The sequence below is a fragment of the Solea solea genome, chromosome 20 (assembly GCF_958295425.1).
Source record: "Solea solea chromosome 20, fSolSol10.1, whole genome shotgun sequence".
Classification (NCBI taxonomy): domain Eukaryota; kingdom Metazoa; phylum Chordata; class Actinopteri; order Pleuronectiformes; family Soleidae; genus Solea; species Solea solea.
Window position 1 is genome coordinate 14,140,637 of NC_081153.1, and position 19,511 is coordinate 14,160,147.

The 19,511-nt window shown below is 42.8% G+C and overlaps 1 protein-coding gene across 1 annotated transcript in view; it reads right to left on the bottom strand.

Annotated features, from left to right (window-relative positions):
- sdc3 (syndecan 3) overlaps positions 1-19,511 on the bottom strand; it is a 39,534-nt gene that overhangs the window by 3,828 nt on the left and 16,195 nt on the right. Inside the window, exons 2-4 of the mRNA XM_058619132.1 lie at positions 5,539-5,632; positions 2,339-3,159; positions 1,120-1,303 (exon numbers count right to left, since the gene is read on the bottom strand). Of these exons, the coding sequence (XP_058475115.1) occupies positions 1,120-1,303; positions 2,339-3,159; positions 5,539-5,632 (1,099 nt within the window). The remainder of the gene's footprint in view (positions 1-1,119; positions 1,304-2,338; positions 3,160-5,538; positions 5,633-19,511) is intronic.

Below are 19,511 nucleotides of genomic sequence, written 5' to 3' on the forward strand. Positions count from 1 at the left end.
CGCTGCACACAGGAAGTGACAACAGCAGTGTCGCACTGGTAAAGTGAGACGACAGCAAGCACAGAAACGTTTCAGAATTTGAATTTGAGTTTTCAATATCAAATATATTATCCTACACATGAACGTGTAAATCCTTCTTTGTTTACAACGAGGAGGAAAATTGTAATGTCTGACATTTCTCATAAAAACACACCATTAACTGATGCAGAGCATAATAAACACGTCATCATGTTAGCACTGGCACTGTTCTATGCAAACATTAGTGTTTAACTCAAAACACTGATGTGCCTCGCAGTAGAGGCGTGTGCGTTGTTAAGCACTGATGCACCCATCAAATTATCCCCGGATCAACTGAGTCTGATTGAAACGAGGATTTTGTTGATATTTTAATGAAATGCTAGGATTTGAAAATCTTTTTAGGGATTCAAAAATGGTAAATAATTGCATGTTCTCTGACAGGGCCAAAGGCATGCGTGTATGGCACCTCTACTGTATGTGAATGTATGAGCCTGGCGTGTGGGGGGGATTTGGTTTGGTTCTATCACACAGACAGTCTAGTCTAATGTCTGTTGCCTCCTGCTCTTTACCGATGACCAGGAAATCAGCAAAAACCAGCGCCAGCAGTCCACCAATGAGAACAGCTGAAGGAGAGACAGACAGCCAGTCAGGTCAGGCAAGTTGGCTGCTCCCTCACTTTCTCAGAGCAGCTCTTTGGGATCAAAAGAGGGGATACTTGAAAAGAAATTGGATTTACCCAGAGGGAAAGTGATGAGAAAGAGAAGGGTGAAGGAGGGGAGGAGAGGGAGGGGTGCATAACCCGAGAGGAGGATTGCTTGTTCTCAATGGGTCAAACTGGGCTAAGTAGCACATGATGAATTCGCACTGTGTGAATGCGAAGTGAAAGCAGTTTACCGGGAAAGAATACAGGAGGGAACAGGGAAGGTAATCCGGTCATCTACAAGGTGATTATCACAGAGGTTTATGTGCAGAAAGACAGAATAACAGAGACGGAACCAGACAGACGAGCAGTGAGATGGAGCTGAACAACCCAAAATATACAAAAAGAACAACACAACAAATGCAAACATTAACATTGACATTCGTGTGAAACGCTCTCACCTATCAAGACCTCTTTCCTCTCCAAAATGTTCCTCTGTGGCAGCTGAGCGGCAGAGCTTCCTGTATCCACGGTGTTGCCAATCAGATCAGGATCTGCTGGTAATATACCTCGGCCCAGATCGTTGCGGTCGTGTATTTCAAAATCTCCACTTGGCCCCGCAGCACCCACCTCGTTATTTCCCTCCTGAGGCAGAGAAACACAAACCTCAGACTAACGATGGGAAATTTACCTTTGACGTAATCACGTTTGTTTCGTGGCGTCGTTCCACAGACACTCGTTTTCCATGGCACATATTCCCTTCTGAGACAATGGGCCTCTGTCTATTCTGCCCGCTGGAAAGTTGCATATTGTCCAACACATATACACATTTCACGAACTATGGCAGTTTAATCACATTGTGGAAAAACTGGGCACATCTAAAAATCTTCATGTCTTAACGAAGAGAAGCTGCAAATAATTAAACTGTCAGCGTTAGAGAAGGCAGAAGACGGATCCCAAGCTCAATAGTGTTTGCGAGCGACAGATATGTATTGATAAGAACTGGAAAGAGCATCCCTAACAATCATCTTGTCATTTAGTTATTTATTTTCTTTAGAAAATGTTCTGCTTTGTGTTGAGAAAACATTCAAGATGATAAAAGCTCTTGTTTTCTTATCTTCCGCACATCCACACCGACATCAGTAAAGAAATGTTCCCACTGACAAACACCGTCTGTGCAGAAAAAAGCCTGGAATATCTTATTGTTCTGAGCCATTGTACAGAAACGCATCTAAACCACATACATGGGCTGCAGCATTGCAGTCAGTGATATGTGCTGACATTACAATGTGTATTAATCCACATTAGTCCTCACAAATACACAATTTTTACTGAAGATTACAGTGGCCAGCAGTAACTTAGGATTTTTAAAAATAAAAACAAACTCGTTTTCTCATAAACCACGATAAATAAAAGTCCTTTTTCCCCTCTTTGGTCTCCTTTGATCGATTCCAGGCTTTGGCCTCAAAATGAACCGACATATCACAGTGGTATTGATCTTCTCATCTCATTCTTGATGAGAAAGTTGAACAATTCCTTTGCTTAAATACAAAATAGAGTTTGCTGCCACTTGTTTATTTGTTTTGGTACCAGAAGCAAAACTGTCGTGGGAATAGAGCAGAAACATTTAAAACAGTATATTACCAGTGTCAGGAGGAGGAGGTAAAGTCTGAATCTTACCTGTGTGGTTGCGGGCTGCTGTGGGCGGGTCGTTCTCTCTGTCGGCATCACCTGAGTGGCGGTCGTCATGGGAACCCTGGGTCTGGAGGGGACCCTGGTCCTGATGGTGGTGGAGGTGGCTAGAGAAGCTGTCGTGGCTTCAGGTGTGGTCTCTGCCGTGGTCGGTGTGTTTTCCTCTGTGGTGATGTCTATATCGAAGACGGGGAAAATGGAGGTGGGATCAGGAGACAGGTACACGTCCTCCTCTTCTTCTGTGCTGCTCAGGTCATCCGAAGCAGCTGAGGGCGCTGCACCTTCTGAACCTTCAGTGGGCCTGGCTGTGGGGTCGGTGGTCACCACTGGAACGGCATCAGGTGACTTGGGTGCGGCGGTGGTCTGCGCAGCAGCAGCAGCTCTGATTCTCTCCAGCTCTCGCTCTCTTTCAAGTTCACGCTCTCGCTGCCTCTCTCTCTCTTGCTCCCTCTCACGCTCTCTCTCTCGCTCACGCTCTCTCTCCCTCTCTCTCTCCAGCTCTCTGACCCGTTCCCGCTCTCTTTCCCTCTCCTTTTCCCTCTCCAACTGTTTCACCCGCTCTCTCTCCCTTTCCAGCTCCTTCTGCTTCTCCAGCTCTTTCTCTTGCTCTTGCTCCCAGAATGCACCACTCTCTCCATCGGCCTCGGTGGGCACCGGCGTGGAGGTGGGGTCCTCGGGGCTGGGGCTGGGCTCCGCCGCAGGCGGGGCGGAGGGGGCCGGACTAGTGGCCTGGGTGGTGGAGAGGAGGAGGGGCTCTTCTGTGGTGAAGGACACGCCCACTGACGTCGGCCTCACGTTGATCTCAGGAACTGACGAGGAGGACAGAGGAGAATACTGTGAGTTTAAAAATGATTTGATATGTACACTTCTCTCACACCCACACAAAAATCACATTCACAAATCACAGTGAATCAGAAACTACCTCATTCACTTCACACGCTGTGGTTTGCCCTCTATTCAACAGTAAACTGATTTCAGACATTATCATTTTGCATCCTTGTTAAGGTGCTTCATTTTCACTTGTGAAATTTGCATTGCATTAACTCGCACAGGGTGCATTCACACCAGCACTTGTGGCAGAAACACAAGTTGCCCTGCATTAACCAATAGATGAGCGAGTTTTCTTGTTCATTGTTTGTCTTGTCTTCTCCTTCAGTAATTCTTGACGCAGTTATTCAAAAGGTTTGGTTCGTTTCACTAGTGCAGAGGGAAAGCAAACCCGGACCGGCTGAATGTTGCAGCCCCCAATCGAGTCTTGCAGACTATTGGGTGTGAAAACGTCCTTAGTGTCAATCCTAGGTCAAATAGCTTACAATGCTTCTATCAGTTTTTTGCCAGGTCACAGTGACATTGACCTTTGACCACCAAAAAACCTTACGCCCAAGTCAATGTGTGTATCAGATTCTCTGGTGGCATTCCCTCATCATGCTCACAGGAATAGGACATGATACAGTACAGATTGATGGACAACCTGCAAACAGAATGCCTCTGGCCTCAGTTGTCTCCAGTGCAAAGGCGTAATAAAAACTACTGCCAGTATATACAGCTTATAGTCCATTTTATTTTACTTTTATTTTTTCGAGGGGGGGGGCAGGTAGGAACAGAGGACGCACTCTAGCTGCTGCGTGACATGCCATAAACTCTGGAGATTCTCCAGAGACTGTGTGGTGGGGTTGCATGTGTGGACAGAGGATGTCTGGACCAAATCTCCAGACATGACCCACAGTGAAAATATCAAAATATCCACTAGAACCTCAGTGACAGCATATGATGAAGTCAGTGATGAGGTTTAGTGGCAAAGACGGCCTTACATTTAGTCCTAGTACCCAAAACAGGCAAATTACAAAATTTCCCACAATGCAACTTGATAGTATGTTTTTATCTCCATGCATGATGCTGACATTTTTAAATCATCTCCTTGAAGGAGGCAGCTTTCCATCCCTGCAAACTTCCTCCGTGATTGGACTCCCTGTTTTGTCTTGATGTCATAAAACAGGGATTTTATAGAAGATTTTGAACAGCAATCAAAGGCGCAATCAAACGGCTACTGTTGTGCCATTTAGCCGTCTGACAACAGAAAATTAAATCGAAAAATAACATAATGAAAATAATAATAGTGATTTGCGGGTTTTTGGCTTGTGTTGGAACAGGGGGCAGGGGTGTTTAATTGAGGTTTGTTTTTTTTTGTTCTGATTCTTTAGTGTTGACAGAGAGTTTGTGAGGAGAAGAGAAGAGAAGAGAAGAGAAGAGAAGAGAAGAGAAGAGAAGAGAAGAGAAGAGAAGAGAAGATCCTGACTGATTCATACTCCGCTTAATGCTCATAATAGTATTGTAGCACCTTTCATTTTGTTATAGCAGTGAAGCTCCCTGGGTTGAAAGAGAAGCAAATTGAATTTACAGGCACAAAGGCATGAAAGCTGACTGAGGTGCTAGAGAGGATATCAAAATATAGCCTCGAACAATGCAGCTACTGTTAAACATATCAGACGTCACTAAATGTCACATTCAGACGCTGCAGCGGCACATAATGCACAACCGTCTGTTGAAAATGAGCCTTTTTCTCTGATATCAGACGGCTCTGTATCACAGTTTGAGATAAAGCAATTTACCGGGCTGCTGTTTTAACCACAGGGGGTGCCTCTGCTGCACTCTCCTGCTCTGAATTGTAATTTATTTTGAGCGTGCTCGCTTACTAGCGCAGTGCCTGAACCAAGGGCAGCCCCTCAATGAGTCATGCTTAATAAGGGGAGCTGTGCCTCAGCTTCAACAGCCGGGATCAGGAAATCAACCTGAATTACACCAACACGGTTTACATTAAGCAGGTCATTCCTACACATGCAGACATAGGTGCACCACAGCTGACTGCTGGCATGCGTGTCATCGTCTAATCTGTGTGGACTGTAATCTGGTTAGAGTTAATAAGCTCTGGGAAAAATCAAGCCTGGCTAACTTCTTGTTTTTGTAATAAATGTGTGTCTGTGTGAGTGTCTGTGTGTGTGCACACGGTGACCGTGCATTTGTGAGTGCGGTGAATAACCATAAGTAGGGGGACAAGGCGGAGACGGGGGGAGGGGGAGTATTGGGTCGCCGGGGTCAGCAGATTGAAACCCAGCAGCTGTCATGTTTGAAAGAACCAGGATGTGAATGTGTAACTCAGCTCACACACCAAAACACACACACACACTTACAGCCAGAGCCAGAGCCTGAGTAGAGGTCCTCGTCGTCAAAGAACTCCAGTCCTGTCGAGCCTTCGTCATCGATAGACGGCGACCACGCCTGTCCCTGTTATAGAGATACGGAGACAGAAGGGTGAGGAGATTAGAGGTATTCATCATGGATGACTGAGTTGTTTGACATTTCATTGAAAAGACAACACACACACACACACACACACACACACACACACACACACAGCTGTCTAAGAGGAGGTACCAGTATTGTGATGATGGTTGTGCTAACATCTGTCTGTTGGAGGAGCATAGTTAATGAGTTGATCCAAAGCTGGGATTTTGGCAGAGGGACATCAAAGCCTTTAAGAATAGCGGGGTTTCATGAAGTGTACTTATGTGTCAATTACATATGACAGTGCTCGCGCTGTAAAGCTTCAATTACTTTTTCAACTGTTACTTCTGGGTTTTCCTTTGACAAAACCCAACAAATGTAACACTACAACGCTCAAAATACAAGATGTTTTTTTTTTTAACCAGCACAATCATTTTTTTCTCTTTGTTGTAGGAGAAACATGAAACATCAGACCATTCATTCCCGTACGGTTGCATGTCTTATTTTCTTTCATTTAATATGGCCATAGATTGCGGGATATACCGAGTATATAACAAAAATAGTTTATTATGTAAACATAAAGTACAGGGGTTCTTAGTTCTGCCTGCAACTTTTTTCGAACCACAAGGATGTGGTAAATGTGTTTTTCTGTCCTCCTTTCTTTCTTTTTTTGCTCGTCTTCTTTTTATTATTGTGTTGGAAAAAATAACATAAAAATAAAACAGATGTCACAAAGAGCCTACAGCCATGCAGGTCTGTGACGTGTTTTATTTTAGTGCTGCTAAATGCCGAAATTTACAATGTTGAATATCTTAGTTTAGCGTGTTGCGTTCTTAATATTCACACTGTAATGTAAAAAGTGAATTTACATCAGCAAATGTCATGCATATGATATTTATACCTCAGACTGGTAAAATTGCCAGTGTTGTCATGAGGGAACAATGCGGTTATTCCTGTTTTGTTTGATAGATGATTTATCTTTGATGTTATCTGTGATTACCGTTGCCGTTATTTTGAACTCCTCGTGTGGGAAATATCGATGTCTTTGAGATGACTTCCATGTGCACTCTGAAGACTGTTTCATGAACGTGTGTGAGGGGAAAATAAGAGCTTGGCTGGTGACCTCTGTCAGGGTCAGTTAAGAGAGATTAGCTGTGGATCGTTGCAAAGGATGAACCTCTGAAGGCTCACTCACTTCACAGCTGATCTTGCTCTCTCTGTATGCATGCATGCATGCATTTGATAATAACCGAGTTATCAAATGCATGCACTTAAGAGACACCACCCAAACTGCAGTGCAACGATACACCTTTAGGTTTACCGCAACCGTCGGTGCAGCCTCCATTTCTGAGACACTGATGTTTAAAACTAAATCCATCTCCACCAGCTTCAATGTCACCTTTACACGTCTGCATCAGTGAGAATATCATGTAAGTATAATATAAGATCTGAGAACATCCCATAATAGGTCATTCTGCACAATTGAACATTCTGATTGTTTTTCCGCTTTAGATGAGTGCAGAAATAGTGAAGCAGACAAAGTGGCAAAAAATGCATCTGTGAATTCATTCATTCATCAAACAACCCATCTTTAATACACTCACCCACCACTTTATTATTAGGTACACGACATATTCAACTGCCCGTGGACGCAAGTATCTAATCAGCCGATCACATAGCAGCGACTCAGTGCACTGAGGTGTGCAGACAGGGTCAAGATGACCTGCTGCTGGAGTTAAGACTGAGCATCAGAATGAGGAAGAAAGGTGATTTAAGTGACTTTGAGTGAAAGTGGAGTGTTTGTTGGTGCCAGATGATAACGCTCAATCATCTCCAAAGGTTTATGGAAAATGGTCAGAAAGAGATGAGAATCGGCTCCTTGGTCAGACTGGTTCTAAAGTGACAGAGTGGCAAAAGAAACTCAAATAACCATTCGTTACAAGCGAGCTGGAACACCTAAGCCTCAAAATGTTCGTCTTGCTTATTTTTACCAGAAGGGCCAGAAAATGTCCTGTGTGTAAGTGTTTTTGCCCAGTTTTCCAGAGTAATTTTCAATATCTGGCAGTTATTGACAATTTACTGCATGTTAAAATCGTGTATTAACAATTTAAAAAAAGCACTATAGTTGTACATGAACAGTATAAAACATATTTTAAATAACATTTGGTTGTCTCAATGTGTAAAAACAGGCCAAAAAATGGAATCTTATGTACAGGCGTTTTGCTCTCTCCTCTCTGGTGGCCAGCTTCTTGAAACAGCGAGAGTGACATTACCATGATAACCAAATATTGGCTTTGACGTGCAACTTCTCAGCTTTAAGGAACTAACTAATTTTATAGCACAAACCGTTGCGTAATTATGGTCATGCAAAATGCGCTCGGTGCTAAAAGGGTTAAGTGTCCTTGATATCGTTGATAACGTTAATAACTGTTAAAATACATATTCATGTTGATAATTATGCACTTAAAATACCGTGTACTAATGTAAAATGAGCTTGGTGCTTCTTTTATCCCTGACGTTTGTTCCCAGATTGAGCCGTGCAGTGATACACAGCCAACAACAAAGGGCTGAGATTTGCTCCAGGTTGTGCTGATAAAGGGGCCAAAGCAAACTTATCTCCTCATCAATCTTAAGCCCATCCTGAGGCCTGGGCAGAGCCGTGTGTTTCCTAGCCCATGTGATGCTAATTGTACAGACAGACACAGGAGCAGAAGCTCCTCCCCGGCTCCAGACAGAAGAAACCCGATGCCTTTAAAAGCCAATAAAAGCATAATGGAATCTAGAAACCCGAGCATCTAAGTCCATCACGCCTCAGCGTGAGGTGGAGCTGAAACGCTATATGTACCTCCCGAAAATGAAAATTGACTTGAAGTTGTTTTGGTGCCTCAACAACACAGTGAGGATATGAGTGTGTGAATGTTGCTGATTTATTTCAAACCCTGAAAGTTCAGAAAACTACTGAAAAGATGTGTGCATGGTGCAAATGTGTGTGTGTGTGTGTGTGTGTGTGTCCTGTATTCCAAGGGATCACTTTTACAATGAAGGCCGTTGCTATGGGCAACCTTTGCCTTTCACAGAAATTCCCATTTCCCTGAGAAAAACTACCCCCCAATCCTGAAACACACACACACGCACAGACTATAAGAGCGCTAACAAAACAAGCAGGAGCGTTATGTAATGTCAAATAAACAACCTAGAATTCAACATCAAAACAGTCTACTCCTCTTTCTGCTCCACCAATCCATCCCTACCTCTCTTCTTCTCCCCCCCCCCCGGAACCACATACTCCGTGCCAGTGTATCCCCAGTCCTCACCCCATTTTCCTTTCATCTTTAACTCTACTCCGTATCCCAAGGCTAGCTTCCTAAATTCAGCGTGACTCCAAAAAACACACACACACACACACTCACACTTAAATAAACACACACCCTGCCCCCAAGGCAACACCACAGTCCACCCCAGAGGCCCTCTTTTACAAGTCCCCTCACACACACACACACACACACGCACCTTTCAGTTTTGGAGGTGTGTGTGTGTGTGTGCGCGTGTTTTCAAACGTGCATCATCAATGTTTATCCTAACCTTTAACAGTAATGTATAATCACCTCCTGTGCCTCGACATGTTTTATTTATGACATAATATTATGAGAGTGAACTCATGGTATGCCAGGCAGTAGTGCGTCAGTGTATGTAATTACGGCGTGGGTATGTGTCTGATTGAGTATAATCACAGGTTTTGTTTGTGGTGTGTGTGTGTGTGTGTACACATGTGCACACAAATATCCCTCAGACCTATCAGTGTGTGTTTTATGTGATTCCGGGGGAGACGAACAGAGCCAGATATGCATTTTGCCTTGACTTCAGGAGCTATAAAGAGCGATTCTTTCAGCCTGTGCCACAATGCTAACTAACCACAGTGAGTCTCAATGAGCCTTGGTCTGCTGCACACATAAGCGAGAGCCAGAATCATCTGTATGTTGCCCTGAATTTCCCTCCACCACTGGATTTTGTTCCCATTTTCTTTTTTTTGTTTTATAAATGGAGACTGTAATATGACAGCTGTATTCTGCTGGATCTGTGCAGTGAGTGCAATCCTGTTTTTTTTGGGTTTCTTTTTGGCAACACATGACTAGTGCCATTGTAAGACATGCAGAGCCATTTTAAAACAATCCGGGAGCGTGGAACATGTAATTATGCACATAGTTGTGTAAAAAGAGAAGGGGGAAACCCAAATTGAAGGACAAGAAAGACAAGCCGGGTAAAAACATTGGGCGTTTGATGAGGTTGTGGAGTCATGTTCTGACAAAGCAAACACAGGTATGTCTTCTGGTACAAACGTGATTTGTCGGGCTTTTTGCACTATACATTTAATCATGTACGCGGAGCTGCGAGCGTCGTGTGACTGTGTGAGCCCCCGCTTGTTTTACAAGTACAAAGCCTGAATTTTATACCTGAGCCGACAATGCTGCCACCTCACAATTATTAATATTCCACGGGAGATGAGCTGCTCCAGATTTTAATTTCGGATCACATGAAAGGAAATGCAAGATTATGAGGGTGAGGGATGGGTCTTGTATTAAAGCAGCAACCTGACAAGAAGAAGGTGTGAATGTGTGTGTGTGTGTGTGTGTGCATTTGTGTGCATGCGTGTATGCACCAAGCACTGTTCAGCGGCAACCGCAGCCTCTTGGGTTACTGAGGAATGTGTTTGATGACATGATCATAATGACGCTTTCTATCTCGGCTCAGCTGGCCTGAGGGGGATCTCTGAACAAATCTGAACTGGACTAGTTTGTGTGCGTGTGTAAATCCTGGTTTGGTGAATCAGTATGTCTGCAGAAAACCTCTTCCTCTTATTCTTATCTGACTAATGTGCATCTTTGTGAATTGTATGCATGTGCCCATTGTCTCAATAGAGTCACACACTGTTACAGTAGATGCAATGCTGCTCTTCGAAGGAGGAGGAAATAATCATTCATTTTGCCTTTTAATGGGATTTTATCTGAGCTCATATTGTCGTCTGCTGCAGCATCTCTCAGCTCTCGAGACTGTGAAGAATCATTTGAATACTCCCTCTGATTTCTGAGACCATCTGTGAGTCCCACTTCTCTCTCTGTCCCTCCATTTACCACATCTGCAGCGACGACGTCAGACCAGGAACAGAAATATCATGAATGACACTGGTCATGTCCATGCCTCGGTTCCCCTGTAAGGCATGTTTATCTTATGATGGACAGTTCTTCTCCTGTAGTAGCACTTGTATGTAGAGTAAGAGGACTTTGTTCAAAAACATGTTTTAACCCATAAGAACTCTCATTTTAAAGCCTTAAGATTCTCTAAACTTTCCTCTAAATTGCAACATCATTTAAAGACTTGACATCATGAGCCACTGGAAAAGACCTGAAACTAGCAATTGAGACCATTAAAGCTGTAGTGTGTAACTTTTAACTATAAACAAGCTACTACTGGCATGTATACCTTCAGTCAGACCAGAGTCACACTCAAAACGGCCTGGGTAACCCCTGGCTAACACCTTCTTCTATAAAAGAATTGAAGAAGCTGGTACACAAAAGAAAAGTAGGTGAGAAGTGGATTGATTTTCCCATGTATGTCCATTCAGGCAGAGTTATTTTTTACAACCTGTGGAGTCACCACATGGTGGTTATTCAATATAACCGCACTTCCTGGTGCCTGGTTGCCCACAATAAACGCAGGAACGAAACACTATCAGCAATCAACAAAAAGCCTTACTCTCACTTTCACTTTCACCTCATTTCAACATAGATTGGTAGTCGTTTGCTCAAGAGACACAGCTCAAAAACAACAATCATCTAGTGTAAATCTGAGCCCAAGATCAGACCCAAAGTGAGGCATAAAGGTGATCTTTATGAGCCATTTCCACAATTCCCTGTAGCGTAATTCACTGTAGGTGCAGCACCCACGTTTTGCGAAACCACTGCTGCTAATTCACGGTCATCTCTCTGCTCCTCTCCACACAACAGTCTGAGGCACACTGATAAGAGCTGGAGAACTGGAGTCACGCAGCTCAGTGACATAAGTGGACTGTTGATAGCTCTCCACCTTTGAAAGGGTCACACCAGTCGCACCACTTGGTACAAACCCTCGGGCTACCTGCACACACTTTTTTATTACCAGCCTGTTCACTGTTTGTGTTCTTCCACACCCACAGGTGATATTTCGGAGCAACGTGGATCACTGACCCCGTCTTTTGCTTTTTCTGCCTGGTCTCACCACCTCTCCACATTGCTGTTCCTCCGTTACCATCTGGACAGGTTTGGACAGCACTGACACACTTAAGAGTCAGACAAGGACGTGTGTGAGAGAGATAAAGCACACACCCAGAGAGAGAGAGAGACTAAGTTACCAGGTGACGGCCTGGTTAAGACACCTGCCACCTTCAGCAGAGATTAACACAGAAAGGCTCTGCACAGCCACACTAGTCACACGTGCACACACATGCACGCTGATGATAGGATGTCGAGATAGTATCTGATACCTGTGACGTCAGGTGAGCTTTTGTGAGCCTTCAAACAGCTAACACCTGCACACTACAGCCAGAGGGGGGGTCAAAGAAATCCTGTCTTTTTATTAAAAAAAATCACTTCAGGGAGACATGATGAGTCTCTCCAGGCCCCGGAGCGCTGAAGACATGAAAGGCTGCTCTACTTAACACAGGTAACTTTATACACTGTATTCAATATTTGCAATACATTGGATTAAAAAGGTTGACTGTAACTCCTGAAGCTGCAGTGCGTACGTTTTGGTGTTTGTTGTCGTTGTTGTTGATGTTATTAATCCAATTCTGTTTGGTCGTCAACAACAGAAACCATGGCATCTCACACCTCTTTCAGTGTGTTTGTGTGTGTGTGCAGCAGCGGCAGAGGGGTCGGCAGGGACAAGAAGCATCTAAACATTTTAATTAATATCATTTTGTCACACCTGCTATTGTTCATAATCTTGATGTCTGTTTTAAAGGCCTAACGAGGGACAGGATTTGGAAATCAGCGGAAACCATTAGGTACAATTGCATGTACATAGCAGGCGGGAGTTGCACTATGGTAATTAGCATTTTCCCTATCAAATAAAGTATATAAATAAAATACATAAGTCCCATCAAACTGCTGAACAACCAGGTTTTTCGAAAACGTTTCATGGGCGTTTCCTTGTGTTTTCAATCTGACATTAATCTGTGCTTTTACTCAATGTTGACATAAAACAAATCACTTCCTGTGCAGAACAGGAATGTTGATGAGTTACACAAAATCTAAACACGTCGAGTGTGTAAACTGATTTGACAATAAAGGTTAGGCTACGTTACAGACGCAGTCGGATGTTCCTTTATGTTTATGTGTGTTGTGATTTAGCCTCGATTGGGCAAGGAACCACATATGGTAACTTTACTTCATTATATTTTCTACATGGAAATGTTATGTTTTTAAAAAGTGCCCTGCAATGACACTCTCTCCCCTCTCCATACACAAATCTGAATCATTGTGGTTTGTGGACAAAAACAAGACATTTGAGATCATCACCTTTTCCCAGTTTGATAAACCCTAATCAACGTATTCTGACATCTACTGTCATATTATGGACCAAATGATCAATAGCTTAATCGATTGTGAAAATAATTGTTGCAGCCCTTAATGTATGCATTACACATGTAACGTGTATATACACAGGATGGTATATGCAATATACTTGAATATGAACATTTTCAGTGACATATTTCTGTGTACTGTTGTTGTTTTCAAGCGCAAGTCAATTTTTCTTCCATCTTCCATGATGATTATCGATACTGACTAATTTGAGAATGCTTTTGCCCATATTGTCCTTCCCTAATGTCGTAAATTTGCTGACACGTGTCTCTGCAGACGTAATGCAGTAGCAATGGTAAGTACAGTGTGCGGCCATTTTAATCAGGTGTATTGTTACTTTAAACTTGAAATGTGCATAAATATCTTCAGATAATAAATGCTGTTTCACCCTGGTGGTCAGAACCCATTCAGCATCCTGTAAATGTAATCCCCCCGCTCTGTTATAAATATATACATTTACTGCCACGGATTGCATGTCTGAAATGAAAATCTCTTCTCCCCCCCCTCCCTTGCTGACTATTTGCAGCACATCTTCTTCTTCAATGAACCAAGTGAAACGGCTCCAGATTTTAAAAGGGGCAATTCTTATTTAGCGCTGAGACGGTCTTTAGAGAATCAGCGGCAGCGGGGGGTCATCAGAAGTCATCACTTTGCGTTCACAAGCAGGAACGTGCTGAGCAATTTAACACCGATTAGCTGTGTTTAATAAATGAGAAGTGACTGTGGGTGGCTTCATGGAGATTCAGAGGAAAAGCGCTTTAGTTATGAGCGTTGAAACTAATTTGGGGTTTCGAACGAAAATACAGGATGACATTTATAACTGCCTACAAGTTGTCTTGTGTAGTGTATGAAGCTCAAATCCAGTGCTAAAACCATCCTTCTGGACATGTTGCTGTAAGTATTCGTGAGTGGGAAGCAAGAAAATGCTGATTCTGTCTCTTGCCAAACACATTTGTGATCTCTCCCTGTATGTTTGTGTCACTTTTTCCTCCCCGTGACCAATAAAAGTGAGCAACTGGGCAAATACAGCAAAAAACAGCAGAACATGCTCACATACAACAGCCAGGGTGTTTTTTTTCTTCTATTTTTACTTCTTTCTGCTGATCAAATTTCTGATAGTGCAGCCATAGCAGATCCACATCGCAGCCACACGGGTCGTATTAATTCCCTGCACAAACCTGTGGGAGGATGGCATTACATTGGCTCGAGTTTGTTATTCCAGCTCACTCGGGACCTAAAGCTGCCGCAGAGAGCCACCAAACCACAGCTGAAAAAGCATCCAGGCCCTAATATTATCTTTCTAATATTATCTTTCTCCACCAAGTTATAAGGACAAAGATGATCCAAGTGATGAATGCTCTAATGGTAAGTCATGCATTTGCTAAATATGGTATACGGTACAGTGAACGGCTTGGTCAGGAAGCTGCAGGGACAGAACAGGTGCATGTGGAGGAAAAAAAAACAAAACCCCAAGCATCTGGATCACCTAAATCTGAAACCATTTTCATGCATAAAGGTTGTTTTTTTATCATTATTAATATTCATTTGTATATCTACAAAAAAAGTGACTCAGACAGACAAAAATTACAGTTTCTAATGTTCCGCCTACCTCCAGTAGAAAATGACATCACATTATATGTAAAGCTTTTTCCTTCACCATTAATCCAAATCAGATGAAAAGCTCTCTCCTTTGAGTGATTAATTAAGTAGCTTTCACACTGAGGGGTTTCCCTCTGGCTAAAAATATATAAAAAAGGTTTCCCTTCATCAGTGCTTTCATTCATAGTCTGATTTAATAATCTGTCACTCAAAAACCAGAAATATTTACACCTCTCCAAAGGCCTTCTCTGCTGTTCCTTATACGCCTTCAGTTTTCAATGGTGCCCATGGGCGGGCCTTAGGATGCTGCCTGCTGATTGGCTAAACCACAGCACAAAGAAGAAATCAGGGTGCGTAAATGCAAAAAAATCCAATCACTGCAAGCAAAAAGTGTATTTCCAAACAAATAAATTAGAATATTTTTAAATGATTAAATCGATATTTTATTTGCAGTTTGTGTATTTTGATTGTGTGGTTCATTTTTGTTTGCACTGTGAAACGTGTTGACACAAATCTAATTCCATAGATTCACTCATGATCATGAATCGTATAATAAAAACAGTGTCTAATAGATGAGAAGAGTCGACTTTCTCTCCCGTTATATGCTGCAGTCTGTACCAACAGAAGCGGTGAGGCTCAGGTGTTACGATGGCTCAGCAGTTAAGAGGCAAACACTGTATCCTCCGCTTGCATATTCCCAATTCAATGCTCTCTGGAGAATTTGCACATTATTTTAGGCTGAATGATTTGTGGAAAATGTTTAATTGTGACTTTTAGACAGATATCAAGTCTGCAATTTTGTTTTCTTCAGCACATCAATTAGAACCATGTGATGAGAAGTCCTCACTACATGTACTGTATATGTATCACATGTTTTAAATTGGAATAGAAATGTTATGTGATTTGTAAACTGCACTTCTATATGACCTCATCTCATTTAATATTCAGAAACCCTTGGGACAGAGTTCAGTGATCCTGCACTGACCTTCTGCATTTGTTTGGACACAAGATCAGGTTTAAAGACGTCTGAGCAGCCACAGTGAGCGCTGTGATGTTTTTTAGGAAACCAACTTGCACTAATAACAGCTTCATGTGTTTGGCAGCACTGTAATCAGTGTACATGTGAAAAAAATGTTAATGAGCTTTACCGCGGCAGCAAATCACATCAGTCAGGAATGAATGCTTAAGGAGTATCATTATAAATGGGATGATTTTTAAAACAATTAAAAAAGCTTTAAAAAACGTGTGCGTGTGTGTGTGTGTGTGTGTGTGTGTGTGTGTGTGTGTGTGTGTGCAGTAATGGATATTATCAAGTGATGAGAGCTGACGGAGCAGCACCTCCAGCCCTGGGAAGCAGAATGTGTTTGAAAACGAGCAGCTGACAGCGAAACCTGCTGCAGACTCAGTGGGTCACATGACTGTGTAGTGACACATCAGCTGGCCTAAAACTGTGTAATGGACTAGATCTGTGAGACGCCACACACACACACACACACACACACTATCAAATACATAGATCCATTCAGCTAAAGGTGGAGTATAGAGGAGAAGTATGACTGGGAGGAGGGGCGATGCAGAGAGATGCATATCTGTATGTAGGACCCAGCTGTTACACTAATCTGACAATCTAGGAGGATTACAATCCACATTTAAAGGACGAGCACACACACACACTCACAAAAACACACACGGGCCTCTCCGCGTGAAATACTCCTCCATTATATATGACCTTATAAAACATGCATCTGTGTGTGTCACTGTCCTGCTGCCAGAAATGCCTTGAGATTGTGACACAACTGCTGCTCCCACACTCAACAAAACACTGCTGTGTGTGTGTGTGTGTGTTCCTTTGGTACCCAAGGAAACAGAAGGTGGTCCTAATGAAGCAAAAAAAAAACATCTGAGGAACTGTAGTGTGTAACTTTTACTCTAAACCAGAGGTGTCAAACATATGGCTCGTGAGCCAGAACTGGCCCAACAGAGGGTCCAATCTGCCCTGCAGGATGAAATTGTGAAAATTTTGCAGTATAATTAAAATGTAATCATAAAGTTATATGGAAATGAGCTACTAAGCTGCAGTCTGGTACAAGCATCTCTGCTGTTTTATGCATAATGTAATTGTACATTGTCCTGATAAATAAATACAATGAAATTAAATGAAGTTAAATAAACAAAAGGAACACAAAACATTTGGAGTTCTTGTTGTTTATAGTTTATCATGATATTATTTTACCGAACTGAACTAAAATGAGTTTGAAGCCACTGCTCTAAACAAATGTCTGTTACATTTAAACTATTGTCTGCTGGTTAAACCTAGGGATGGGATGATAACACTTTTTTGTGTCCAATACCAATATCACAAACTCAAGTATCTACTGATACCAATATTAGTCCGATACCGTCATTTGTAGACCCTTTATGAACTTTATGAAGCTGTTAATTCATTTGTGCTGAGTCATTTCAAAGACAGATCATTTTTCAAACGTGTGACAAATATTGTTCTCAAAAAAGAAGAAACAGTCCAAACATGACTCGGCTAAAATGCTTGAGCTGATTTTTATTTACATTTTTATTGTCTGTGTGCGGTGAAGCATGTGATTATTGGCTTGTATCAGATTTTATATTTTTATCTGTCCGATATCCGATACAGTGAATTTGACCAGTATTGGACCAATACTGATACTGACCGATACCGATTCTCATCTCTAGTTAAACTAGTGATGAGCTCCACATGACTCCCTCAGTTTAGCAGTGCAAAAATACCTTAATGCCCGGCAACATCCGCACACAGGAAGTGATTTGAAAAATTGCGCGACTAAAGTGAGACGGCTGCACAGAGCGAAAGCGAAGAACACAAGAATTCTACCACTCAAAATGTTGCTCATCAGTTAAAATGGATACACACTTCTCACCCTGCTGCTGTATACACACACAAACGCTCCCTCAGGCAGATCTGATAGTTTTCAGATGAGCGGCGCAGCAAACAAATAACGTTACACTGTTTCTGCTCACGAAGACCAAACAAACAGAATAACAACAACAAAAATCATTAAGATTATGGATGAGGATTTAGTCCAAATGAACTCAAGTCAATGCAGAGTGTGTGTGTGTGTGGTTATGTTTAGTGGAGAAATGTTGCACTGTGCAGTAAACGTTGTGGGTTGGCTGGTGCGTCAATGACTGCGTTTTTGTGGCTGCTTCTATGAAGTAGTGGAAGAGAGAGAGAGAGTGTGATGGTGAATGTGCGTGTGTGTGTGTGTGTGTGTGTGTGTGTGTGTGTGTGTGTGTGTGTGTGTGTGTGTGTGTGTGTGTGTGTGTGTGTGTGTGTGTGATTATAGCCTGGCTCAATGGGCCTATTTCTGCTGGGCCAGTGGGAGGGCGTGGCGCCTGTGGCTGAAACTTTTCTTGCGTTTCTAAGGAACTTTTCTTAGGGGGCTCAGAAATGTGGCTGCGTGTGTGTGAGAGAGTGCCTCACAGACCATGATGCCTTTGTGCAGCAGAAACTGAGAGAGAGAGAGAGAGAGAGAGAGGCACTCAGGGCTCTCTCTCAAAAACTAGTAATCAATGGTTTCTTCCTCAGCCCGAATCAAAAACACACACACACACACACACACACACACACACAAACAGACGATGATGAGAATCACATTTTAGTCCATATACAGTGATGCGAGTCACAAGGCAGCATCTGTGTGTGTTCACATAATTACAGTCTGTGTAATCAGGGAAATGACAGTCATGCGACTATACACAGCCCAAGGATGAAAATCAATGCATGAAAGGCAGAGTTTTTGGAGAGGACATGCACTAATGGAAGACACTTGAAAGGGAGGACAAAAGCAAGCGCGGGGTGCTGGGATGATGGACCCAGAGGCTGGAGGGTGGAGAGCAAGAGAGGAGCATTTTTTGTCTTTGAAGCAGGGGAGAAAAATCCAATCAGTCATTGTGTAATTCAATACAAGATTGAAATATGCACCTCTGCGAGAGAGTGACACACACATACACACACACGGCGAACAAATCCCGAGCAGAGCAGCTGACCTTGCCACAGTCTCATGGCTTTTCCCCCGACTGGTTGACTAACCCACGTGAAGATGCAGCCTCTGACTGTCGGCACAACCAAAGCTGATTGATTTATAGATCAATGTGATTTTTCATGACTCACATCAGCTCTAGGTGCAGACAACAGGCGACAGATGGACGTGGAGATAAGGGGCGAGAGCAGTACATGGTTCCAGTCTTAATGGACCACACTGGCGGATGCTTGTGACCTCGTAAGATATTCGTCTCGAGGTTCTGATAAACTCTAATGAATCAGTGTCAGAAGACTGCGGCCACTTACGAGGTTAACGTGGGAAAACGAGTAAAGGAAATGAGACATTTGCTTTGTCGATGAATGGATCTGGTGTTCTCAGTTAATTCTGCCCTGTACCGAGATTTTAAAGAAGGTTTCTCATTAGGAAACCGTCATTAAGTTTCCACGCGCAGTTAAAGTCGAGCTCCGGTTGTAGTTGGGTAAAAGTGTGGGGCATGTACAGAGTGTCCCGGCCAGTAAATTAACTCCAAACTTAATTTTTGAGGAATTCGCTTCAGTAACTTTTCAGTCAGACCAAGATGTTTACAAAAGTCGGTGTAACAGTATAATTTCATTTTTCCCAGATGGG